The following is a 24,202-nucleotide window of genomic DNA, read 5'->3' as shown; positions in this document are numbered from 1 at the left end:
TTTCTTCTCTCCAAGTATTCTGGACACATTCCTTCTTTATATAACAATTTCCCTTTCACGCGGAGAAAGCACGCAAATTACATAAAACGTTTGGCTGGCAAACAAAAGAATCTTCAATTTGAATTGTTTAACAAAATGTCCGAAGAAAAGAAACCGCAAATATTGTAAATGTTAATGGTTTTACGTCGCAGAGATTCGTTTTTTATGTGGAAGTGATTTTTGTGAGTTTTTGGCGTTCTGCTTTTGCCATTTTAAATTATTGCACATTTGGCTAATATCTGAAACAGATAATACTTTCACTCTTGCGGAGATTCTTTTGTTTACCATCGATTGGACTTCGTTGGAGCTTATTGTTCGTTGATTGCGATCTTTGTGGTCTCTACTTTTCGTTTGTCTCTGTTCTGCTTACATCTAACTCTAGACTAACTTAGTTTATGGTAATCTGTATATGAATATGCAAATATGATATAGTTTTAGCTTTGTACAACGATTTCTCTCATCTCTGATCTCATATGTGCCTTCTAGCTCGGTGTATTATACATCTCGATATGTTATTTACATCCACGGTTGCCTTCTCCATCTATATCTTTCCTGCTGATTACCACAGAGATTCAAGACAACCATGGTTAGAACCACTCTCTTTCACTTTCACCCACTCCTAGCTTAGACGCTGTAGAGCCTCCCGTTGCTGGTGTGCTGGGAACTGGAGTGGCGGGGCTTGCCCAGCCCAAAGAAGTTCCATACTCTTCTCAGGCAGCCGGGCTTCTTCTCCGGCAGCATCAGACTCTGCTCCTCGAGGATCGTGTCCAGGATGTAGTAGCTGCTCAGGTTGAAGGGCGGAGGCGGCAGCATGGGGGGCGGTCAGGAAATCGTGCAGTTCTTGCTCTCGTGCATGATCGCCGGTGCTCCGCCCAACGCTGTACTACCTCCTCCAGGAACGAGGGACGAGTCCTGGGCCAGCTTCTTCTTGCGTTCGTAGGCCAGCGCGTCGTTGGGCACATAGGCCACTCTCACTCCGCCGTAATGTTTTCGCGCCGGCAGGCGGTACACGTAGTCATCCATGTCGCTCGAAGAGCTGGATGAGCAAGTGGAGCAGATGCTGGCCACGTCACAGTTGTCCAGGTTGTTCAGCAGGTTCAGTTGGCCCGTCCCCACCTGCGTTTGGGCATTGTGCAGGCGGAGATTTGTCTGGTTGATCTGCATCTCGGAGGAGCTGCGCGACTGGTTGCGACGCCTCCTCCGACGTCGGGCATTGGAGTTGTCCGTGTAGCTCTTAGAGCGCGACATCGTGTCCTGGACGCTGTGGAAGCGCACCTCCTTCAGCGGCCGGTTGTCCAGCTGCTCCTCGTCCATCTCCAGATCGCCCGGGTGCTCCTGGTTGCGATTGTTGGTGAAGAGTTGCTCGTAGCCATCGTGGGGCAGCTCCCTCACCGGCTCGTTGTCCAGCTCCAGTTCGTGGGCCAGTTCCTGGGTGCTCTGCGTCAGATCCGAGTTGCTTGGCGAGTTCAGGTTGATCTTGTCGATGCTCTGGTAGCTGTGGGAGTCGTCAGCCTTCGAAAGCAGCATGTCTGGCATGGAATTCGTCAGGGTCTGGGTGTCTCCGAAGATGGACTTGTCGCCGGAGCAGATGTTGTCCAGGCTGATGCCCAGTTCTGTGAGGTCGATGGGCGGTGGATGAGCAGGGCGTGGCATACCGGGAACACCTCCTCCGAGCAGAAGATCCGCCACACCAGCGGCCTCCATTCGCTGCCGCTCCTGGCGCTCAAGGAGATCACCGGCGCTGCCCGTTGCCTTTGGATGACCATGGTGGGTCTTTCGTCCCGAATCCCGCTCCCGATCACCTCCTCTTCGCGGGGATCTAGCTATTTGGCTAGAGGTGGAAGCCCGATGCGTGGGCCTTAGCTGGGGACCCGAACTCGTGTCCGAGGGCGTGGGGGGCTCACCCTTGCTGCAGGCAATAGAGCAGTAGATGGTGCCTCTCCTGGGCAGGAAGGGTCTTCCCAGCAGCGAGCAGCGGCAGGTGCAGCAGCTGAAGCACTGATCCGTCGCATGCCAGTGCTGGCCGTCATGGCTCATCTGGCCCTGGTCCACGCCGATCACTTCCCCACAGTAGTCGCAGTACTCGGCGAACATCGTGTCGAAGCAGGCCAGACAGTACGGCTTGCCCTCGCGCATGATGTACCGCTGACCGCCCAGCTGGTGCTCGCACTCCTGGCAGGCGAAGTGCTTCATGTGCCACGTCCTACCCTCCGCTTCCGTGCACTCGTCTGAGAAGATTATCTGGTGGAAGGGAAGAAGTTAAGGGAAGCAAAGCATTAGGAAAGGATTCTGGATGGTATTTGAGGTGGGTCATTTGTTAATATTATGGAAGAACCTCACAAAAAAGAAGATAAAATAGAAGTTAAGCTGCTACTCATTATCTACTTAGAAAAACTGAAAGTTAAATTTAACATTAAAAACCTTTAAAATATAATTTAAGAGCTTGAAACTAAAGACACTCTAAACACTCTTTAAAAGAAACCACAACCAGAAACTCGACCAGCACTTACCTCATCGCAGGCGGAGCAGCGTGGCTTCTGGGTTTCGGCGTGGTGCCGACCACAGTAGAGGTTCCCGTCCCGCTGGAAGTAGATGAGGTCCACCAGCAGCTCCTTGCAGACGCTGCACACAAAGCAGCCCGGATGCCAGCACAACTGGGCGCCCAAGCGCTGGGCGAAAACCACGATGTCACCGCCCGACAAAGTCTCCTCGCACTGAAAAGGACACGAAAGAAAAGAGACAGGGAGTCAGTAAGGAAAATCCTATAAATAGGAGAAATATGCTCAAGTTCTTCGAGCGATAAAAATCTGCAGCGTCTGGCAGAAATATTTAAGCGACTATAAATGCTAAATAACGGTAATAAAACGCTTAAGCTCGACGCCCCACAGCTCCCCCGGAAAAGAGCCGCCAGCAGGGAAAAGTCCTGGCTGCTCTGCGGTTTTCCCCCACCTTCCTGCTTTCATTCGGATTTTCCAAAGCGGAAGTCATGCAAAAATAGCTGCCGGCCATGTGTCCGCGTGAGCCCGGTGTGCTCGGTGTCCTCGATGTTCCCGAGGTCCACCCCAAAGTGCTCCTCGGTGGATAAGGAAGCGCTTTAAGTGGAGCTGGCTGCTGGGAAATTGCTGAAAACTGAGAAATGCGAGCAGGAAGTGCCGCTTTTAATGACTACTGCCGAGCCAAGCAGCTCGAGACTCGTTAAATTTAAACGCGCTCGCATAATGAACTCATTTCGACCGAAGGGGTTACAGCCACAGGCCAAGTCCTGGTGACGCTTTTATGCCCCTAAATTAAGGTTCTAATTGAGTTCGCTCAGAGGTCAGACTGTCAAACGGAGAGCTCCAAACTATTTGAAGAGCCGGTTTATAGATATTTTTAAAGGAACTATTTGAGAACCCATAAAAATCTTCATTTTAGTTAAATATTTTATTCGAACTGCGAATCTTTTAAGTCTTAAGGGGTTAAAGAATGTTATTATTCTTCAAACTTCTAACAGTTTATTAAGAAAGTGTAGGCTATAAATTATATTTGTTTCGTTTTACCAAACAAAAGTTAAAACAGTTAAATAATAAAATAAACTCACATTTTTTATGACTATCAGATATATATGTATAGTCCAATAAGCAATGAAAACATGCAATCCACCAAGGTAATCCTCAGAGGAATAAATTAACTACGGTGCTTATTTTCAGTACTTTTTAGCTGTACGAGCATGTAAAACTTATCTACTACTATCTACTACTATCTACTACTATATACTACTATCTACTACTATGTACTACTATATACTACTATCTACAACTATCTACTACTATCTACAACTATCTTCTACTATCTATACTATTTCTATCAAACGCGAAGCGAACCATTCAATTGTTTGTTGTAAATGAAATTATAAAGTAAACCAAAAGAGCAGCCTTTTGAATTTTAAGTCACTTGAAAAAAACAAAAAAGCCTATGGCCAAAAATGGGTTCTCTATAAAATGTTTGAAATCTCAGCCTAAAATTCTGGGCAGAAGACCCCAACTTGATGTATTTGTAGTGCTCTATTTTCATAAATATATTTTGATAGAATCCCCTCACCTGTCTGCCACTTTTCGCATTTCCGGCTGAAAGTAATTAGCCCGCCCGCCCTGATATATGCACAATCCCCGTTGGAGTCACATGCAGCTCCTTCTAACCAGAGCCCAATCTTATGAAAGTTCCCCGCCAATTTGCACCCTCATTTCAGGCAGTTGGCGAGATTGCTCGACTGCGTCTCTGTTTTCGGTTTCGGCGGTTTCTGGCGCAGGCAAATTACCCGACGCCACCACAGAGCCACCGCATAAGAATCAGGCATCCAGGCATTGCCATTGCCAGTCAGCCAGCATCCCGGAGCCAGCAACCAGGAGCTCCTTAACTTTCCAGGCTATTAAACCTCAGCGCGGGCGATGCTCCCGCTCCGTGGGATGCGTCCCGTTCATGGACCCACATTCTCCATGGAGTCCCCGCAATCAGCATTTACTTTTGCAAGCCATTAAGCATTGACAGGCGAAGGCTTCGGGCTCCGCCGACTGTACAGGGTTGATAATTTCCCGAGGCGTAAGTAGCTTCCCTCTATGCGTCGTTAATTGTTTGGCAAGTTCAAAAATTTATCGCCTCGGGCCACGAAAATCATAAAAACCCAGTAGCTGCGCAGTGCGCACTTTAATTAGGCAGTTCCCCAGCCCTTTTGGCCTGGCTAATGACGCATTGAAGTCGGAATGGACTTGTCCTTGCACTTCGGTGTGGCTAACCCCCAGGAACTCGGCAAAAAACTTTTCCCGCAGGAAGAGCTTTAAGTAGTTTCTGTGGTGGGGACAAAGTGCTAAAGTTTCCAGCTTCGATGGGGGGCTGGATTCCAAATGCCACGCTGCGAACTTAACCAATTTCGGTCCTAAGCCCGCCCCGCCATTGATTAGTTTGTCCGGAAAATCTGTGCACTTAAAATGACATTTTTCATTGGACTGGCAGGCCGACCGGCTAAATGTCATGTAAATAACAGCAATCGCTGCTCATTTATCTTATCAATCCAATTAATCCCAGTTGGCGCTTGTTTGCAGCCACTCTGCGCCAGACAATTATGCTATTGACAAATTGTTGCCGTCGTCGTCGGTGCCATCGCAGCACCTAGCTCAGCCGACTGAACCCGGATGACCCGGGGTGAGGGTAGTGTCCTTGCTAACCCATTTCGTGTCCGGACTAATCCCACTCGGAGCGACAAACTTCGCTGGCAGACGGGCAAGACGGTATCCTGCCCCAATCCAATCCCCCCAAACCGCCCCGAAAAGCAACTCAAATTATTAATGACGCTCGTTATCATGCCCTTTTCAGTACATAAACTTTTCGCTTAACAGCCACTGCGCTTCACCTTCCTTTTACTGGTTTTTCTTTTTGCTTTGCTTTCACTACCTTGATGCACTGAAGAAAATTACTAGCTTCTTTTTAAATACTAATAAAACGAATTATATAAATGATATAGTATATGATTTCCCAAATCTGATATTAAATCATTTTGCTTAATAATGAAATAAATTCTTATCAACTCCTAAGTATTTTTCACAGTGTACATGTAATACATATATTTCTTGCAGCAAAGTGCCGAGTCTGAGATGGCTTTTCTTGTAATTATTTCATTGTTGCCAGGACGACCTTTAGTGTCACATCCTTGTCAAAACTTCAACTTCCGCTCGTTGCTGTTCGTGCGGAAAATCTGTCAAGCAGAGTGCCACTCCTCCTGCCCTCCTGGTTTCTGGATTCCATTATTTTTTGGCTAAATCATTGCCAGTTGGATGTGACACACGTTTGCGGCCCACGTTGCTACTCATTTACGGCTGACTGACTGCTGGAGCTTCCTCCCTTCGGGATTCAGGATCATTGAACGTTTTCATAAATTTTCCCTCATAATTTCCCCATGCTTTCCACGCCATTCGATTCGAACTGTCGGGGATGAGACCTTTGTTCGCATTTTAACGTCCGTTTAGCAAGTCAGTTATGGTCTGTGAATTCTAAGCACTTTTGCCTTGGCCTTAATCTGGGGACAGGGGATGGCTTCCGATTTTCAAATCCTTTTAAAGTTTATCAGATTTAACATGGTAACGAAGTAGAAAGTTTGGCGAAAAACGCCTACACGGTTCGGCGAACTCTTTGATTCGGCTTCCTTTCATAGAGCTTTTTTCCTACCAAGCTTTTTTTCGGATTTAAATTCAATAATTGCTTCACTTGAATAAGTTTCTGCACTTCAAAAATATTGAGATTCGAATATGTCGATTATACATTCGTTCAATTTCCTGTTTCTGCTTTTCATCTCTTTTAAAGGCTTTAAAAACGTATTTAAAACTGAAATATACAGACCTAACGGCTGCACATGGCTTTAAAGATATGTTTCAGCTTTTCAAAGTTTGGGGCACTTGCTGCTAACCAAGTTCGCACTGATTATTCGGAACCCTAATGAACTCCAGCCTTGGAAGAGTGTTGGCCAAGTTGGGCGCCAGTCATAATAAACCCAAGTCGTCTGCCAATTTGGACATCCCAAACAAAATCAGACACACGCACACGGCCCCTGGCGAGTCCCTATCCTACGGATTCCCAAATGCCCGCGCACGTAGCAGACGGATACCGGAATCGGATTCGGAGACCAGACCAACCGACCAGAAGAGACTGGAGTGGATCCGACCAGCTCCCAGACACGCAACATGCGGCATAAAGTTTTTAATAAGTTTTACGAGCGGCGAATGTGAGCACAATAAAATCGAGCTGCCAACTATCACCCGGAAAAGTGCCGAGATGACCAAGTGCACAGCGGCGTGCCGGCAAAGGATAGTCCTCCGACTGTCAGCCAATAACAATGCAAACTTCCCAGGCCAGACTGTGAAAGGATGCAGTGCTGTGGGTGCCACCTCGGCCACCTCTGCCACTACTTCATGCCACTGCCATTGTGCTTTAGTGCCATTTCATTGCGTCTCTCGCCGGCTACTCCATTCACTTTCCGCGCTAGGAAAACTTTAGAGGGAAAAGCTGCGACTCTCTTAGCCTTTATGTTGTCGGAGCCAAGTCACTGCAATTGTTTTTGCAACAACGTTTTTCATTTCTAGCTCCCCTCTTCGCATCCCCGGCTGAAAGTGTACTTAATGAAATCTTTTTGTCATCTTTTACTTCGAGACGTTTGAAAGTTGGCAACACCGCCGTTCCCCACCCTGCAGACCCATTGTTTTCCCGGGCCATTGTCAATTTTTTTGCTACTCTAGCTAGCCGGGCCAAGAAGGAATCTCTGGCGCAAAACTTCGCCCAGCCAGGCACAAATGAAATCGAAACGACTCTTCATCTTCATACTTTCCATGCATAATAAAATGCAAATTTCTGCAACAATTAAGTGTGCGGGAGGGGTGGATACTGAGAGGGGGAAAATGCTGGGCAAAAAAAATTGTTTTCAAACTTACCCCCTTGCAGGGTCGCTCGTCGGACAGCAGGCGGACCGCCCCTCTGCCAAGGGCCTCCCTCTTCCTTTGGGCCGAGAAGATTCGCAGCTCCTTGCGCTCCTCGTCGCTCAGCGAGTGGCAGTAGCGCACCTGCAACAGACACGTAGACGGGAAAGTCAGCAAGTCAGTTTCTGTATTTTCCTGAATTTTAATTAAGGCAACTCAAAAGGCGGCGGCAAGTTTTTTAATCTCGCCGGGCCTTTTGAAGGGCTCTCCCTTTATATTCTGTTTTCAATGCCCGCATCGGGCTAATTATAAATTTTGTCACAACGAGATGGCTTAAATGGTAGTTCAGCTAACATTTTTCGGCAGGAAAATCTAGCTACTATGAGTTTTCATAAATTAAATTTAAGCTAATAATAATAGTACTCTCTAATGGATATAAGCCAACCTTTATGTACATAAATCGCTTTTTCAAAAACATTTAACAATGAATTTTTGCCTTAACAATTGCAAAATATTTATTAAAATTTTACAAATAAATAAATAAAATAAACATTTAGTAATTTAGCATATTTCAGCACATGGCCAATCGTTTTATTTTCCCAATTAAAGTCAATTTTCACACTTTAAATGCTGAAATGCTTTCAAGGTTTTCCTGCAGTTTTACTTTCCTTTTCAAAACTAATTTAAGAGTGGCCAGTGGCTTATCGGCACTCCCCATTGTCTTAAATTTCTTTTACCAACTGTGTTCTTTTGGCCCTCTTTTCTGCCCAATACTCACTTCGTTATCTTGTGGCGGCAGCTGGTGCAGCAACTGCTTGACACGATACTTTTCGCCGGGACTGTTGACGTAGGGCACTTTGTCGTCTGGCAGTTGGCTGAAGTACAAGCGGACCTGCGAAGTGGAAAATGCAAATCGGAAGTTCAGTTAGCGCCAAGGAAATGGTTAATCTTTAAATCTAATTTGACAAATCATAACGAAATAATCGAAAGTTGAAAGAAATTGTTTCACGCCCACAAAATCGTGCAAGTGAAAAGTGTCGCTATGCTGGGAAAATGCAGTCCGAGGAAAAGAAAAAAAAACTACAAGCCAATTTGAGAGGTTTTTCGGACTTTCCCAGGAGCTGTTATGTAAGCCTCCGCCCCGAAATAAAATATCGACAGGCATTTCAAGCTCTAATTGCCGCCAAATGTATCGGCAATTTAATTACAAAACGCTTTCGCTTTCCACCAGATTCCGATCGCGATTCGGGAGCGATAATTTCTTCAGCTTGTAATTAAAGTGGTTTCCCGGCCGATTTCCTAAAGCTCACAAGTAAGTGGCCAACGACCACCACCAGACATTGAACTGGATTTGGTTTTGGTTTTCGTTTTGGTTTTGGTTTTGGCAGTTCGATTGGGAGAGCGTGGAAAATCGAACGAAAGCAAAAGCTTTCAGCGGGTGGCCTGCGGCTCCAAGAGGCAACCACCTCGCCCCAAATCGCTCCGCTTGAGATTTCACTTAATTAGTTGCGACAAATCGGTACACATGTCGAGGATGATGACGATGCTGGGCGTGTTTTAGTTACACACTCGGAAAAACAAGTGCCTCAAGTATTACTTGAAAAATCATCCAAGAACCACATACTTACATACATATGTAGTAGAAAGTGAGTTAAACTTTAACTTGTCGCAGGCGGTCACACTGTCGTGTGTTACAAACAGTCACACTAACTTATCTGTACACACTTAGGTGTAAGCACAATGTATGCCTCTCCCTTACTTTTGCATAAAGATCATGCTTACAAGCACTATGAGTGTCCTGCTCGCACTATTAGTAAATTTCACCAATACATGTAGAAATTAGGCTATGATAGAATAAGATAACGGAATAACGAACGCTTTTTTTTTTGACCGCACAAGAGATCGGTACAGTAAGACGCCTACAAACTGTATATCAAAAGCTAGAAATGTTTCATAACTTTAGTAACTATTTTAACTCTTTTTAATATGCATAATGTGTACCGCAAAACTCCCAAGCAATTAAAATTAAATTTTTTAAGTTGAACCACAGCGGAACTTCCATAACTTGAACTTCCTTTCACGTTTTTGAGTTTTTAATTTGAGTTTTAATAACAGTGTTTAGCGGCAATATTTCATATTATTAACTTTCAATAAAATACAAACTAAAAAAGTATGATTATGAATTTGAATATTTAATAACCTACTATTTTCTTGATAATAATAGAGGTCTTAGTTAAGTTAAACTGTTATAAGGTAAAATAACACACTGACTCCCTTTGTTTACATAACCTTACTTATGCAAATATTTTTCTACAACTGTCGGCAAGAAAGTTCTGCTGTAATTTGTGTTTTAAGTTGTCATTTTAGTTAAAAACTAAAATTAGTCGAGCCTTTGGGGCATGCCTTACCTGATCTGGTCGCAGACCCGGCGGCACCCAAGTGTACTCCTCGAGGGCGCAGCCACTGTCGTCGTCAGACTGCGAGTTCCGCTGGAAGTCAAGCTGCTGGTGATGGCTGTGGTGGAAGCCGTGACCTGCGACTGCCGCCGCAGACTTGTAGCTGGCGGTGCGGAGCGGCGAGGCGACCGAGTTGAGCGGCAGGTGGCTGGGTGGTTGGCAGTGGCGGCGCTGCAGCGGCGACACAAAGTGACCAGCTGACCCCAGGGCTCCACCGCTGCCCCCACTGCCACCGCTTCCGCTGGAGGCAGCAGAGGGCACGTCCAGATTGGATGTGGAAGCCACCTGACTGCCCAGCGAAGTCGGCTGCAGGGCGCTGACCGCTGACTCGGGGCGTTGTGAGTGTGAGGCATAGGCCAGGCCCGTTCCGCCCGCCTCAATCTGCAGCAACTCGCTCTCCGTCTGCGTGTAATAGCTGCTGCTGGGCGGATGATGTTGCTGCTGCTGCGGGGTCGGTTGCATGTTGCCGGTGGAACGTGGTGCGGGCGTGGGCTTGAATTTTCGGCTGACTTGGCTGGACTGGGTGCTGCAAGATAGAGATAGAAAACGAAAGAGAAATCATTATGAGGTGTCCAGATTACGAAACAATCATTAGATATGGTTTCTAGTTTTCAGAAGTAATAAAGACTAATTAAAGGAAAGCGAAACTAGGCTACAAAATTAATACTCCATGAATTGTGAAATTGGTTTAATGGAGATTTTAAGCTTAATGACTTTCTTTTTGACATGTTAAGATAATATGAAAATGATCAATTGATTTGATTTGAAATGGTAAAATCATTTAACTAAGCTCTATGCTCCAAAAATGATTGTAAGACTAAATGAGCTGCTTTTTGTATCTGAGAAGCCCATCTACGGAATGCCATTGCGTCTAATATTCAGCTTAATCATTCCTGATTCCATCTGCCCGACTCATTTGCAATTAGTCTGCTGGCCTAGCGGAAAAGTTATTCGTTTTGAATGCCGCAGGCATTTGAAATGACTTTTGAGTGCAATTACGGCGCAGCTGCATGCGTGCAGTTGTCCAATCAAATCTGATGAAACTCCGAACCCGAATCCGAATCTGAATCCGAGTACGAATATGAAATTGCATGCCCCGGCAGCGTCATAAGGTTTTGTGGCCATTCGCTTGACCACTGCCCACAGTGGAATCTTCTTCTGCGCCGCTTTCTGTTGTACTTTCACTCGATTTGTGGCACGCTGCGCGATTATGCAGCCAAGCAGAGACAGCCGAGAAATTCCAGCACATGGCCCACCGAGGAGACGGTCATGTTTCAGCCTCAACTCCATGTTTATGTGGCAATTAAAGTCATTTGTTTGGCTGGGCTCCGAGTCTTGTGTGAGCTCTGAGCTCTGTGTGTGAAATATTAAACTGTTTCATTCACAAACGGCTCACATTTGTATATCGAATTGCGTAATTTCCAGAGCATGAACCACAGCCAGACAAAGCCATTAGGCCTTCTGTATTAAAATTTACTAATCAACGTGAGAAAAAGCCCGACCAATTTGCCATTCCACCGAATCTTCCATCGATTTATCTACGAGGCCTGCTGGTTTATGCAAATCAAAGGCCTCTCATCACAATCGGATTTTGGCCTTCTGCTAATGAAGCTCAGCCCACAGAGCGGCGGAAAGTGAACGCCACTCTGGGTGGAAAGATATGGAAGAAAAGGTATGCAGGTACATTAGTACCAGATGGATGACCAGGAGCCATTAACACCTCCGTACAGCTCTCTGAGTACAGAGCCTCTGAGTGCCACTGGAATGCCACAGCGTGTGGGGAGAAAGTTTATGGCCACTCTTTTTGTAGGCTTCCAATGCAAATTTCGTTTGTTCGCAGGTAGGTTCGGTGCCAAAAGTTGATCGATCACGAGGTACTTTCTAAACAGTTTCAATCCGGACAGTCCGAGCTGGGCCAAAACAAACTGCCAACGGCCAGGGCGTAATCTGTCACCCAATGAATTGGGAATTGTGCGACTGACTTGTGGCGATTGACTTTGATAGCGGAAAACAGCGGCCTAGCGCCGGGGTAAGAAACCACACCAGATTCGAATCACATCAGATCGGATCAATTCAAATCAACACACAAAACACACAGGTCCCAGTCACAATCCCAAGACCAGCTGCCGAATATGGTCAACAGTTGTTTGGCTGCCACTTTTCAGATGGCCTAGACGCTTTTCGGTTTTCTCTTTTCGACCAGAGAAACCTGTTGCCGACCGTTTCTATACGGGTGCATGCGATTTCTGCACTAAACGCCACTTCGCCAGGCGCAAAATACGCAAAAATGCCGAATGGCCAACTACGGACCGCGGCCTGGACATATACATAAATTTGGGTTAAGAAGATTTTGAGTTTATTTGGTTTGATGCCTGTCATTTCCTTGATGGCCTGTCGCCATCGCGCACTTCTGAGGATAATTAAAAGTAAATTGTTTGACACTCAAATCGGATGGGAATGGTCAGAGAGATATGGCTCTGCTGGTCCGCAACTGGCAATCCGGTCTTCTAGCTTGGCCAACAGCCGCATTTTTGGTATTTTGAAGACACTTTTGGGAATTATCAGCGATTATCGTTGGTAGATGTTTGTGAGTGTACGAATGCACTGAATATTTGTACAAGTTTGTTGCAATATTGGGGACAAGTCAATGCAGAAACTTAGCTTTGAGGAAGAGTATACTTTTTGTATAAGTTTGGCCAAAAACCTAACCTACATCATCAGTTCGTTTTACTTTTCACTTTTCATAGAAAACGAAACTGTTATGGTAAGAGGTTTTTATGGCCCATTAAAAAAGTTATTCGAATCCAAAGGCCTCATGATGAAGCAGTTAAATTCCAAAACATCGTCGGAAAGGACAACTACATCATCAACTTTACTTCATATGATCATAGCTAATGGCTACATGAAAAGTATTTCCCTATTTGGAATGCGTTTCGCACATCCATTAACCATTTCAAAAGCCGTGTCCCGCTTTGTATCCCCTTTCGAATCGATTGCCACATCTTACGGGGCTTAGCTTCGATCTGATCCAATCCGAAACAACCCAATCCTATGCGCCGCTTATTAACGGATTTTTTAGCAATTGCAGCACGTCTTGTGTTGCACAAATGCCAAATCCCAGCTGTAATAATATCTCAATTATGTGCAACACCACAATATCGATAGCATTTCTATTCGTTCCACGGTATTGCCGCAGTGTTTCGACGATTTCATTAAATTTTAGGCACGCAGTTTCCCCAGAAAAGTCCGCAGCAGGAACACGTAACTGGTTCAAAATGATTTAGGCCCCTTTAGATCCCCACAGAAAACGAGAACCAGTTTTCCAATGGGGCACCGACTGGTGATTCTGGGAAATGCTAAATGCACTACGACACAGAACGGCAGCAGGCAGCAATTGAGGCACTGGGAAACGAAATTAATACGTAACATGCAATTCTTAATAATTGAAAAGAGTCGAGGCAGCCAATCCGCATTAAATTACTTTCACAATTGGCCGAAAGATAAACGCTCGTCTCGGCCAGGTTAAGCCTGGCATTAGGCCTAGTAATGCTTGATTATCCATGACCAGCACACGATCTTTAGATCTCTTCGATCTGCTATCTGCTATCTGCTATCTGCAATCTTCGATCCAGAATCCTGAATCGCATTTATATCTGGCCAGGGGGCGTGGCGGTTCAGGGCAGGCCAGAGCAGTTCAGGGCAGGGCAGGGCAGGGCCCATTATGAAATCTCGTTCATTGGCCCCCCCAACTCGTGACCTTGTGTTGCGTTGCGTGTTCCATTGTCTGGCCGAAACGACTCCCAAATGCCGCAATTTATTCCTCTATGCAGCCGACTTTCGGGTTAAACTGCCGCGTTTGACTGCCTTTACGTCACACGAATAACTCCGGCCCATCTGCCTCGAAACCGGGCAGTAAACAAAAAACTCCGTACATGCAATCGCGTCATATGTTGCACGTGTTGCTGTCGCTCAGCGTTTTTAATGCATTTCGCCTCGGTTTCCCTCAGCTTCTTCTCTTTCTTTATGGGTTTTTGTCCGGACATGAGCACATTTTGTGTGCCTGTCTGCAGCTCGGCTTCACCTGGAGTCGCCGTTGGGACCTGGACGGGGATAACAGTGGGTCTGGGCCTGGGTCTGGGTTTGGGTTTTGGCTTGAGAGCCAGTCAGGCCAGTCGTTGCACAAGTTCCTCGATCATGGGGATGTGTGTGCAGCAACGCCTATTTAAGTACCGCGTGGTGATTTAGTGCAGCGTTACCGTTAGGCGGTACACGTTATTCGCTATTCGCTATTCGGAGTCAAGGCTAGTGATAAGCAAAAGCAATAAGCTAGCTGGATTGCATCTGGCAGAGGCGTGAGTGTAGAATATTTTTGAAGGGGTCTTAGGAGTTTATGCTTACTACGGAAGGCAGTCAGGGGAAATATTTGCATTAAATTAATTTAAAATATATAAAAATTTAAGTATTTACTTCTACGAAAGATATTATAAAAAGATGAAGATGAGTTTAATATTTCATAAGTAGAAACTACATTCTTTTTGGGGAGTCTTAAGACTCAGAAGTTCCCACTGCGGGGATGCCACTCCCAGATTTACATAGAGATAGCCGAGTCAAACAAGAGCTTCGTAGTCAACAGCTCCAGCATCTGGATCTGCATTTTCAGCAGCGGCTAAAATGCATAATTAATCGGCGGGGCCAAGAAGAAGCTTCGGCCAAATGCACTTGGCCAGCCCACACTCGCAGTTTTGCGATTTGAGAGCGAGTTGCTGATGCTGTTGCCGCTAATGTTGCTGCCGCATTGCATGTTGCAGGTTGCTAGTTGGTAGTTGGTAGTTGCATGTGGCATGTGAGGCGAAACAGAACCGAAAACCCAACTCCACTCAAGTCGGGTTTGAGTCGAGTTTGAGCCAAGTCGCGTTCCGTCATTAACAGCTTTTGCTTAATTTTATGCAGCCAACCAATGCCACTCCCCCTTTGGCCCCAGCCCACAGCCCACCGCCCAACGCCCCTCTTGCCACGCTGTCAACAAGTTTGGACACGTTTCAGCGATTTTCATGTTGCATGGCTCGCTCTAATTTATGCAAAATGTTGTTCTTCTTCTGTAATTCACTTCGTGTTTTCGCTGGCTACTTGTTTTGCCTTTTTTTCGAGCCATTTTTCAGCGAACTTCAATTCTTATGGCCAACTAGTTGCCTGGCTTCATTAGTCCCCCAAGTTGATGGCCAACTTTTCAAGAGAGCGTGTGTGTGTGTGTGTGTGTGTGATTTTTCAGCCTTATTGACTTCCCTGAATCGGAATCAAAATGGGATTCTGTTAATTATAATTGCTTTCGAATATAGTTCCCGAGTCGTTCCAATTGCTGATGGATGGAATGAGCCAAGTTCCGTTGTTCTGAACTCGTTCCCAGCCATACAATTGAACCATTTAGCTAGCTGTGAATTCCTGGCCCGAAAGATTACTTGCCAATGATAGGAGGCTGGAGGCTCCCACAGGTCTTAGACATAAATTAAATATCTCCTCTAATTTGATGTGCTGCTCTTAATGATGATGATGATGATTGAAGCCGGTGATAAATGTAATTGCTTTCTTGAAAACAATCTCCCCATGTCTCTCCCATCTCTCCCATCTCTCATCAAATTAAGGCACATCAACATCAAAGCAAAGATTATATTTGGGAATCGGAGAAGAATCTTAGAACCCGCAGTCACAGAAAGAGAGAGGTGCCCGCAATAAGTTGATTAAATTAAAGTGCGTTAAGATCCAACGAAATAATTGACGCAACCCAAGACTCTTTTTCGTAGAAGCTCACTGAAATCGGAGAACAAAGAACCCAGCCAAACGAACCCAAAAAACCGGAGTAGAATTTATTGTCTGTGTTCGTATGACAGCCAAGCAAATCCAACCGAGCGTGAAACGCGAACGGAGTTCCAAAAGATGGATGAATGGCTGGATGGATGGATGGATGGCCAACAGGTGGGCAGGGTTGTTGGTGTAGTGGCTTCACCTGTTGGAACGTGGGAATCTAGTTTCGGCGGCGACAACCCCGAGATGGCCAAAAGCAATTACCGAAAATAATGCAACAACCAAAACATTCCCTCGGGCAGCGTTGTCTCCTCTGCGGTTGCACTGCACTTTGTTCACTTTGCTCACCCGAGTCACCAGAATCACCTGGCCGTGACCGCGGTGGCGGAGCAAGTGCAGCCATCTATGACCGCTCTGGTTCGGAACTCTCTGCTTCGGCGACCAGCAAAAAGGCCGAAAGGATGTTTGGTACCATAATTAATGATGGCTTACACACACAACAGGCTCTTAACGGCGATGGGGTGAGCTCTTTTCTCACGCACTACGAATTTTCAATTTCCAATTTCCATTTGAAATTCCATTGGGGCGTAAACGGATTATCTTTTGCATGCGTTTGATCAGCCGCCGAGACTTCCTACATGAAACGGACAATCGGACAATCGGACAAGAGGACACACGGACAAGGGGACTTACGAACAGACTTGGCTAACTGTAACTGTAATGGCAATCGCCATGCCAATGTCAAAATCGTGTAGGTCCCCGCTCAGAACATGACAACTGACAAAAGCAACAAGCATCTGACAGACAGGCGACAGGGAGTGAGATGGGCATACTGGGGAAGAGGGACAGGGAGAGCAAACAAACATCAGAATCAGCATCTGCATCAGCAGGCAGCAACAACATTTCAATTAACAAAAGCCCAAGGAGAAAGGGGGCGGTGGGCTGTGGAAGACTGAAAGGCTGGGCAACGTCGTCTTCTAATCGCCGCCTGTCAAAATAAAGTTGTGTGGTGCATCACATGGGGAACCTCCTTAGGGTAACGACTGGCCACACTGCCAAAAGTCGGATTATAAAGTTGATATAGGGGATGGATTTAGTGAGAATCAATTAAAGTATCTTTAAGCTTACTAAGCCTATGAGTTGCTTTATAACTTTGATAAATAAGTGGTTGCTGAGGAGTCTAAGTCTAGGCTAGAAGGTCTTACTAAGTGGATTTTAACTAATCAGGAAGTACAAGTGTAGTCACAGATAATAAGTTAAAAGCCAAGAAACTTATAGTTTGGTTAATATATTTCCACATCATTAGAATCTTTTAACCAAGAACAGTTAGTAACTCAAAAATACACCTTTTCAAAAACTAAAATCAACTCAAATTTCTCTCAGTGCACTGTCAAGTCTCCTGCCTCTCCTGGCTGCATTCATGTATGTCTGCTAAAATGCGCAATTAAGTCATCAAATGTTTGGCCTGAGTGTCCAAGCGACTTGACACAGCCACAGGCACCGAGTCATTGGGAAGACCAAGACCAAGACCAAGACCAAGACCACGACCGAGACCAACTTGGAAACCGAGTTCGCATTAGACTAATGCATTTGGGTGCAACCAGGAAGCCAGCATCCAGTCCGGTCCACATTCTGGACTTGTTCAGCCGCAGAGAGGGAAACTGGCCAAATGCGAAAGCCCCCATCTGCCAACTTTTACTGCTTCTGGCCGCCGTCGACTGTGCTAATGAAGCCCGAGACCGCGAACAGGATCTTGTTAGAGCGTCTGGGCGGAGAACGGCCCCAGATCCGTTAGGAGCTGGCTACAATTTATCAAGTGCCATTGCTAGGGCCTGGCTAAAAGCATGGCCAAAAGCCCAGCGGCGTCTCATTAACGCTTCCAGTCGCGTAGGCGTCGCGACATATGGGGATTCGTTGAAAACGCCGCGGATTGATGCTGACGATTGCGTTCGAGTTGACCCAACTCACGTCCGATCTTGGTGCACACAAAAAAGGTGAGAGATAGCATCTAACACTTCCAGGTTACAAAGTAAGTTGGCTTTCAGCCTGGTTAGTTGGTAAAAACTTAGAGCAATGCCTAACAAGGCTTCCTTCTTAAGGTCAATATCTGTTAAGTATGAAAATTCTAGAATAAATCGATATTATTTTCGCACGGTGTAAGAGCTGCCGTAGGTGGATGTTCCAATCTGGCAACACGTGTTTTTTTAGCCAAATTGCTATCTGGGATCGGCAGACTCGAAATGCATCCATCTGCGAGCTGGCTTTCTCCGCAAAGTGCCTCTCCGAAGGGGGGCGAAATTAATTTGCGGAAATCTCGACTCGAGTGGCTAAAATATTTCAAGAAAATCACGATTAACAACTTGAATTCCAGCTTCAGATCTGCGCGGGCGATCGGCTGCTGCTATCGGCGTTGGCCAGACACTTTCACAAGCTTTTCGGCCAAGTGACATTTGTGCCAGTTTGCCGCTTGGCTTAATTTGCATTTGGTTCTGATTAAGCCGACGCCGTCTGATTGATGGCAATTTCTAAAAGTTTATATTTTTTGGAGTTTCCATTGGGGGAAATCAATGCGCTGTGTGGGCGAGATCTGGGCAGCGCCTTTTGGTCAGCTGGAAGTTGCCACAATTTGGCAACAATTTGTAAGTGGCATGACGGCACAAAAATTGCGCGTTTTTGTCCGCTTCCCACCTGAATTTGGCCAACAAAGCGATGGCCATTAAATTAATTACATGGGGCAGAGCACTCCTCCGATTTCAATTAAACCCAAATTACGAAAATTAAACGCAACAAAGAGCCAAACTGGTTATCAGCATCGCCATCGCCATCGCCGAATCCTGATCATGGCTAGAACACTTAACTTGGTTTACACACGCTCTAAGCAACTGAGGCGACCTCTGTGCCTCCTCTGACTTGTGGCCACTAAATTGCCTCCATCCATATAGAAACCTCCTTCGATGTACAAAAATATAACCGCACGGGGCATCCGAGGCGATGGGGTAATCATAATCCGCCGGGAAGAACAGGAAATATAATGAGCTTCCAAAGCAACGCCCTTCAATTTAGCCAACTCCTCCTCCTCGTTCCCCTGCGGCTGTTTGGCTAATTTTATTTGCGGTTTTCGATTTTATTTCATAAACACATTTTCTGCCTGGCAAAATACCTTGTTCCCCCTCCTTGGCCATGGCAATTTTTGATTATAAATTGAATTTCCCCCCACTCGAGGCGAAATCAATCAACTCTTCTGTCTTCTTCCCCATTCACTTGTAAATCTTGTGTTTTGTTAATGCGTTTTATGGATTCACGATTAGGTGTTGAATCAATAAAACGCGGGTTCTGACTTCTCAGCAGCCACTTTGGGACAAAGACTTGGGCCCATTAAGTTGGCTTATACAACCTCTCGGTCGGGGATTGTGTCACACTCCAGGGAGGGGGTTAAGTTCTCTCTCTGACAAACAAGAAGAAACTTTGATTGGTTTTCTTCGCTGACAGCCAAAGAAATTGCTCATACGCCCCATGGAAAAGAAACCAAAAATTAATTAGAAAATATGTATGTTGAAGAAAGCCGAGAGAGCTGAAAAATCAGCCGCACTTCAGTGGAGCGCGGAGCATTAAAGGGGCGTTACTTGATATGTCCGCGAATCAGTTAAAGTCGGATTAAGGCCCAGCCCCCCACCTCAACTAAAGCCATCCCATCCCCTCTTTGTCGGCCTTTTGCCATTTCAATTAAAATGCCATATATCATGGCCAAGAGCCTTTCGTTCCATCTCCCTCTGCCTCCCCCTATCTGCCACGACTACTGCGCACATCCGATGCAATTAAAATCAAATACGTAGCTCATTTTTAAATCAAAGCAAATCGTAAACCGATAAGCCCAGAGTGGACCACCCGAGAGTCTGGGGACTAGCCTCTTGCTTTTCGCCAACTTCAATTAGCCCGGCTGGAAGAAAGGAGGGCCGCCGCCAGACCTTATTTACTTTATTTACTTTATTGTTGAGGGAGAGCTGAGATTCCTAGGCAAAGTGTTCGAGCTCCGCCGGGCGCTTAATTACGCTTTAAGTAGCCGCCAGTCAATATTGATTTTGGTTTATTTAAACTGGGAATTTAATAGCCCCAACTGATTGCTAATGGGTCGTGTATGCGGCTTCGAATGGAGTGCATCTCACATTACACGGTTACGAGTTCGGTTTCAGGGCCAATTTATGACACACTCCGGTTGCAGGCACATTTTATGGCCGCGCCCCAAACAAAATCTAATTAACAGTTTGCGTAGATTTATGAACAGAAGTCCATGCAAATTAAGTATGCGCAAGGGAATGCTCAGAGGACAAAGGATGATGCGAAAAGATGCCGAAGATCTCAGAGATACGGAATGCCTTATCGATGAAGGGCACTCAGTCAGGCGGCAAAAGAAGAACTCAATTTATGAAGTCGACGTTTGGAATTTATGAGAGGGCAGGATCGTTCGGGATACCTCGGGCTGGATGCGAACCCAAAGTGACAGGGGAGCAAGAACCTAAGGAGGATGGACTCAGTGGACCTGAAGTTCTGCCAACTTTATTTAACTGCTGCTGTTGCCACTTAGCTGCATGCAATTCATTTGGCCAGTTAACAAAACTCGACCGGAATGGCGTGGGGAAAAGCACGTGCTGGCCACAAAGTTGATAAATAACTTTCCGGTGTCAGTTTTGCAAATAGTGGGGCATTAATAACACCTTCTTAGCGAGTCCAAAGAGTCGCCCCCAGCCGACTGAGCCTCTTATGCCGGATTATTTCTACCATAATTCGACGGCGACCTGCAAGATTTTTACTTTCAGCAATGGAAACTGATATGCGTGGCCAACAAGTGCTGTTGATCAGGTGAAAATGATAAACTGCGGATCTTTTTATAGCCCGCAAGGTATTTTAAGAAGTTCTTTCAATAATACAGTGCCAGAATTCTAACACGTTAACAACAACATGATGGCCATCTGACAACTTGAGACTTAAGTATGAGCTGTCCATCATTTAATTTGTATTTCTCTATAAATAAGACCCTAATTAAATTGGAGGATTTTGCCCTATTAAGTACAATCTTTACACTCTCAAAACAAATTATAAAACCAAGGCCCGAAGACAACACTTATTGTTTATTACTTTATTATCTGTTAGACAATTGCATTTGTATTGAGTAAACTATTTGGCCTTCATACTTCATATTTCTCTTTCAAAATTGTGAATACTACTCGTATTGGTAGAAAGTTGCAGACCCACATTGCCAGCAGCAGTTAAAATTTATTAAACTAGCCAATAACAAAGTCGACATTTTCGATATATCTAAAACCAAAGGAAAGACGGAAATCTATAAAAAGGCCGGCCAGTTTAATGTGAGTTGCTTAGGCAATAACTTCTGGACTACCCATTGCATTTGAGAAGCCATTAAATATGATTTCAGTGATTAGAAGCAAGTCCCCTAGCCCCAACCAATGCTCAATTCGGGCTGAGAACAACGCTCATATAAAGCTATTTAGGAGCCATTAAATTGGCCCATAAACTCCCGACTCTCAAATCCCAACTCCCCCCACCAACGCATCGTTTTATAGTCACTTAAGCCGAAAAATGCAAAGCTCATCAAATGGATTTCAAATTAGTTGGCCACATTCCCGCAGCCAACTTCGATCTTTCCCCTGCCCGGTTATCGCCGAGAGTTATGGCCATTAGAGATAGGCCAGTGAAAGACTTACATTTTGGCTGATGTCGCTGCCGGCGGTGGCGGCCTCTTTGAATGTCCATCAAACCTGGCCAATTGTTCTTCAATATCGCTGAGCTGGATATCGTCGGCAATGGCCTTGTTGAAGTAGCAGAAGCTCTCCTTCTTGTCCACCTCGATTAGCTGATCCGTATCCTTGGGATTCAGCCAGACGGCGTTCCTATTCCGACACTGATTCAGGTTCCTCAGATCGCCAAAGGGCAGGGACACGGCTGCCAGCTGATCCTTCTGCTGCCTAGCAGCCTCCTGCATCTTGGCCATCTGGGAGGGAGTCAGACTGCCGGTCAGCATGGCCACCTCCACATCGTCGTCGGTCTCCCCGTTGCAGGAGATGCCCGAGGAGTGGAACTGCTCTTCGCTGCTTAGCTTCCTCTGCTCGCAGCCGGAGGACTGGGCCACTGCCATGGCCAAAGTGGGAGCTGGTGATTCATTGGGCAGTTCCAATGCTATTTCATAGGGTGCCAGGGTGATCCTGGGCTTTGGCTTGGTTTTGCGTTCGCACTGCTGACTTGATGATGCACTTCGCGGGGGTGTTACCCCTATTCTTGGAGCAGGTGGACTTGCCACTCTGCTTTTTGGGTGTAAGTTTGGTCACTGTCGATAGCCGGGATTGTTGCCCGGCACTTATTTGTGGCATTTTAGGGGGCTGAACCTGATCCTCCAGCCGCTCCCGGCTGGCCAAACGCTCCCGCTCCGCCGAAACAGCCCTCCGGCGACTTCGCCGTATACTGGGCATATTTCGGGGGAACAGCTTGCCCACCTCCGCCTGCGAGCTCTTGGACAAACTGTCGCAGCTGCGGTGCCGAGTTGGGCTGCCACTGCTCTCGGTGGTGGTGGAGCTGTCGCTTATGGTGGTAGCTGTATTGGCCAGCACCGAGGAGCACTCGCTGAGGTTGATGATGTCCCGGTAGTTCCGGGACTGATCCTGCTTGACCACCTGCGGCAGGCGGATCTTCCACCAGCGCTTCTTGGCGGGCATGGCGGCGGTGATGGTGAGTGGAACGCGTCAATCACGGGTCGCGAGGCAATCAATCAATTGACACATTAACAGGACGGGGGAACACCTTAACTAGTTGGCAGGTATGCGGCGGCCTGCAATTACCGTCGCCAGCAATTAACGGGCAATCCGCTTGCTCCAATTACGTGCTACACTCGCGATCGATGGGATCGTATCGGATTGGGACGGCTCGAATTGGATTCTTTAGAAATCTTGATTCACGGAAGAGCAGCTCTCGCACCGCTCGCTTCGGGGCTGCTCAAACAACTGAAGATCGCGTAGAAAGTTGATGTTGGCCGAAAGGCGGGTATCGGCCAGGTTGGTGCAGGTCAAACTCACCACTGAGCAGATCGCCGGCTGCTCAACTCAACTCACCACTATTCTCTCTCGCTCGCTTTTGGCCGAAAACAAGTGCAGGTAAAACAGGTGCCACCTCGAGTCGAGTGGTTTTGCGGTTGAGTGCTTCTGGTTCGAGCCAGAACCTGGTTGCGTTTATTAGCCAGCTATTGAAGTGGCAACTGGTAGCTGCAACTGGTTGATGCAGTTGTCTTCGGGCCATTTGACACATTTCAGGCCGTTTAGTGATTGACCCATTTCAATCACGGCCAGGCCAGCAACAAGGGAGGATGACTGCAGCAGGGACCCTTAAGCGTTTTGTTGCCACATTAGCGAAGCACTCATAGGTGGTCATTAGACTGCGGGGCAAGTGAAAATGTGGTAATCAGGTAAGGCCTCTCAACAATGAAATCCATCCGGGTGCCCGGGGCCACTAGTTGGCCAATCGAAATGAAGACAGGCAGATGGATAAAATTTTAACAAAGGAATAATAAACCAATCAGTGGATAGTAGGGTTTGTGGTTATTCCTAATGCCGAAAGGGACTTCTGTGGAAGTACACTCTGGTGGGAATGGACCGCGTTCGAAACTCATCGAATTTCCCACATTATTCAATTAACACGAAGCTACTAGTTAGTAGCTACTAGTTGTGGTAGAACTTGAGAGCTAAGTGTGTGAAGTAATCTCCTACAACGGACTATTGTTACTAAATATTTCAGGGAATGAAAACCCTTAGAAAAACTTGAAACATTCAAGCAAACATTTAATTTGAAAATTCAAACATTTCTAATTAACTTCAATTAGAAACTTGCGGTCAGTTCTTAACTTCTTCTAACAATTCAAATCAATTTCAGCACAATTTTCAGTTTTCAACTTACTTTTAAAACTCTCCCAGTCGTTGGGCTGCCATCGCGTTTAAACAAATTGTTTTTCCAACTGCAATGAAAAGAAGAAAGCAAATAAATTAATTTTCTCATTTAATGTTAAATATTTGCACTCTTTTTCGACACTCGAAAGAGTGATGGGCCCAATTGCCCAACTAATTGAGAGCAAGACCAGGGGGAAGCCAGGGAACAGTCAACATGAAGCGACAGAAGGCAAACGAAATAAGGAAAGTGACTGCCAAAGTATTTTAATTGCCCGGAGTTCCCCGGAAAAGTGAGGGCTTCAAAACTTTATTTGACAGTTGGAAGGAACAACTGAACAATTCATGAAACAATTTTGATTAAAACTGAGACACACGGTCTCCAGCTCGAGAAATGTCAGCACAAGCAGTTGGCAGATGCCAGCCACCCAGCAGGTGAGAATGAGTGCACGGAAAAAATAATATGATGATGGAAATGCAATTTGAATCTCAAGATAAGTAATAAGTTAGTGGGTATTATCTAGCA

At 46.0% G+C, this 24,202-nt stretch overlaps 1 protein-coding gene across 1 annotated transcript; it reads right to left on the bottom strand.

Annotated features, from left to right (window-relative positions):
* Nucleotides 1-361: 361 nt before the first annotated feature.
* LOC108112906 (protein espinas) lies at nucleotides 362-22,746 on the bottom strand. Its single transcript, XM_017223273.2, is given in 7 exon segments — nucleotides 362-2,280; nucleotides 2,550-2,753; nucleotides 7,494-7,622; nucleotides 8,257-8,370; nucleotides 9,887-10,460; nucleotides 21,454-21,971; nucleotides 21,973-22,746. Coding segments are annotated over 7 exon segments (3,444 nt in total). The 5' UTR covers nucleotides 22,459-22,746; the 3' UTR covers nucleotides 362-861.
* Nucleotides 22,747-24,202: the final 1,456 nt, after the last annotated feature.

This window comes from Drosophila eugracilis, unplaced genomic scaffold, assembly GCF_018153835.1.
Source record: "Drosophila eugracilis isolate 14026-0451.02 unplaced genomic scaffold, ASM1815383v1 contig_90, whole genome shotgun sequence".
NCBI classification, from domain to species: domain Eukaryota; kingdom Metazoa; phylum Arthropoda; class Insecta; order Diptera; family Drosophilidae; genus Drosophila; species Drosophila eugracilis.
Note: the sequence above shows the minus strand (reverse complement) of the source record. Positions and strands in the feature narration are given on the sequence as shown.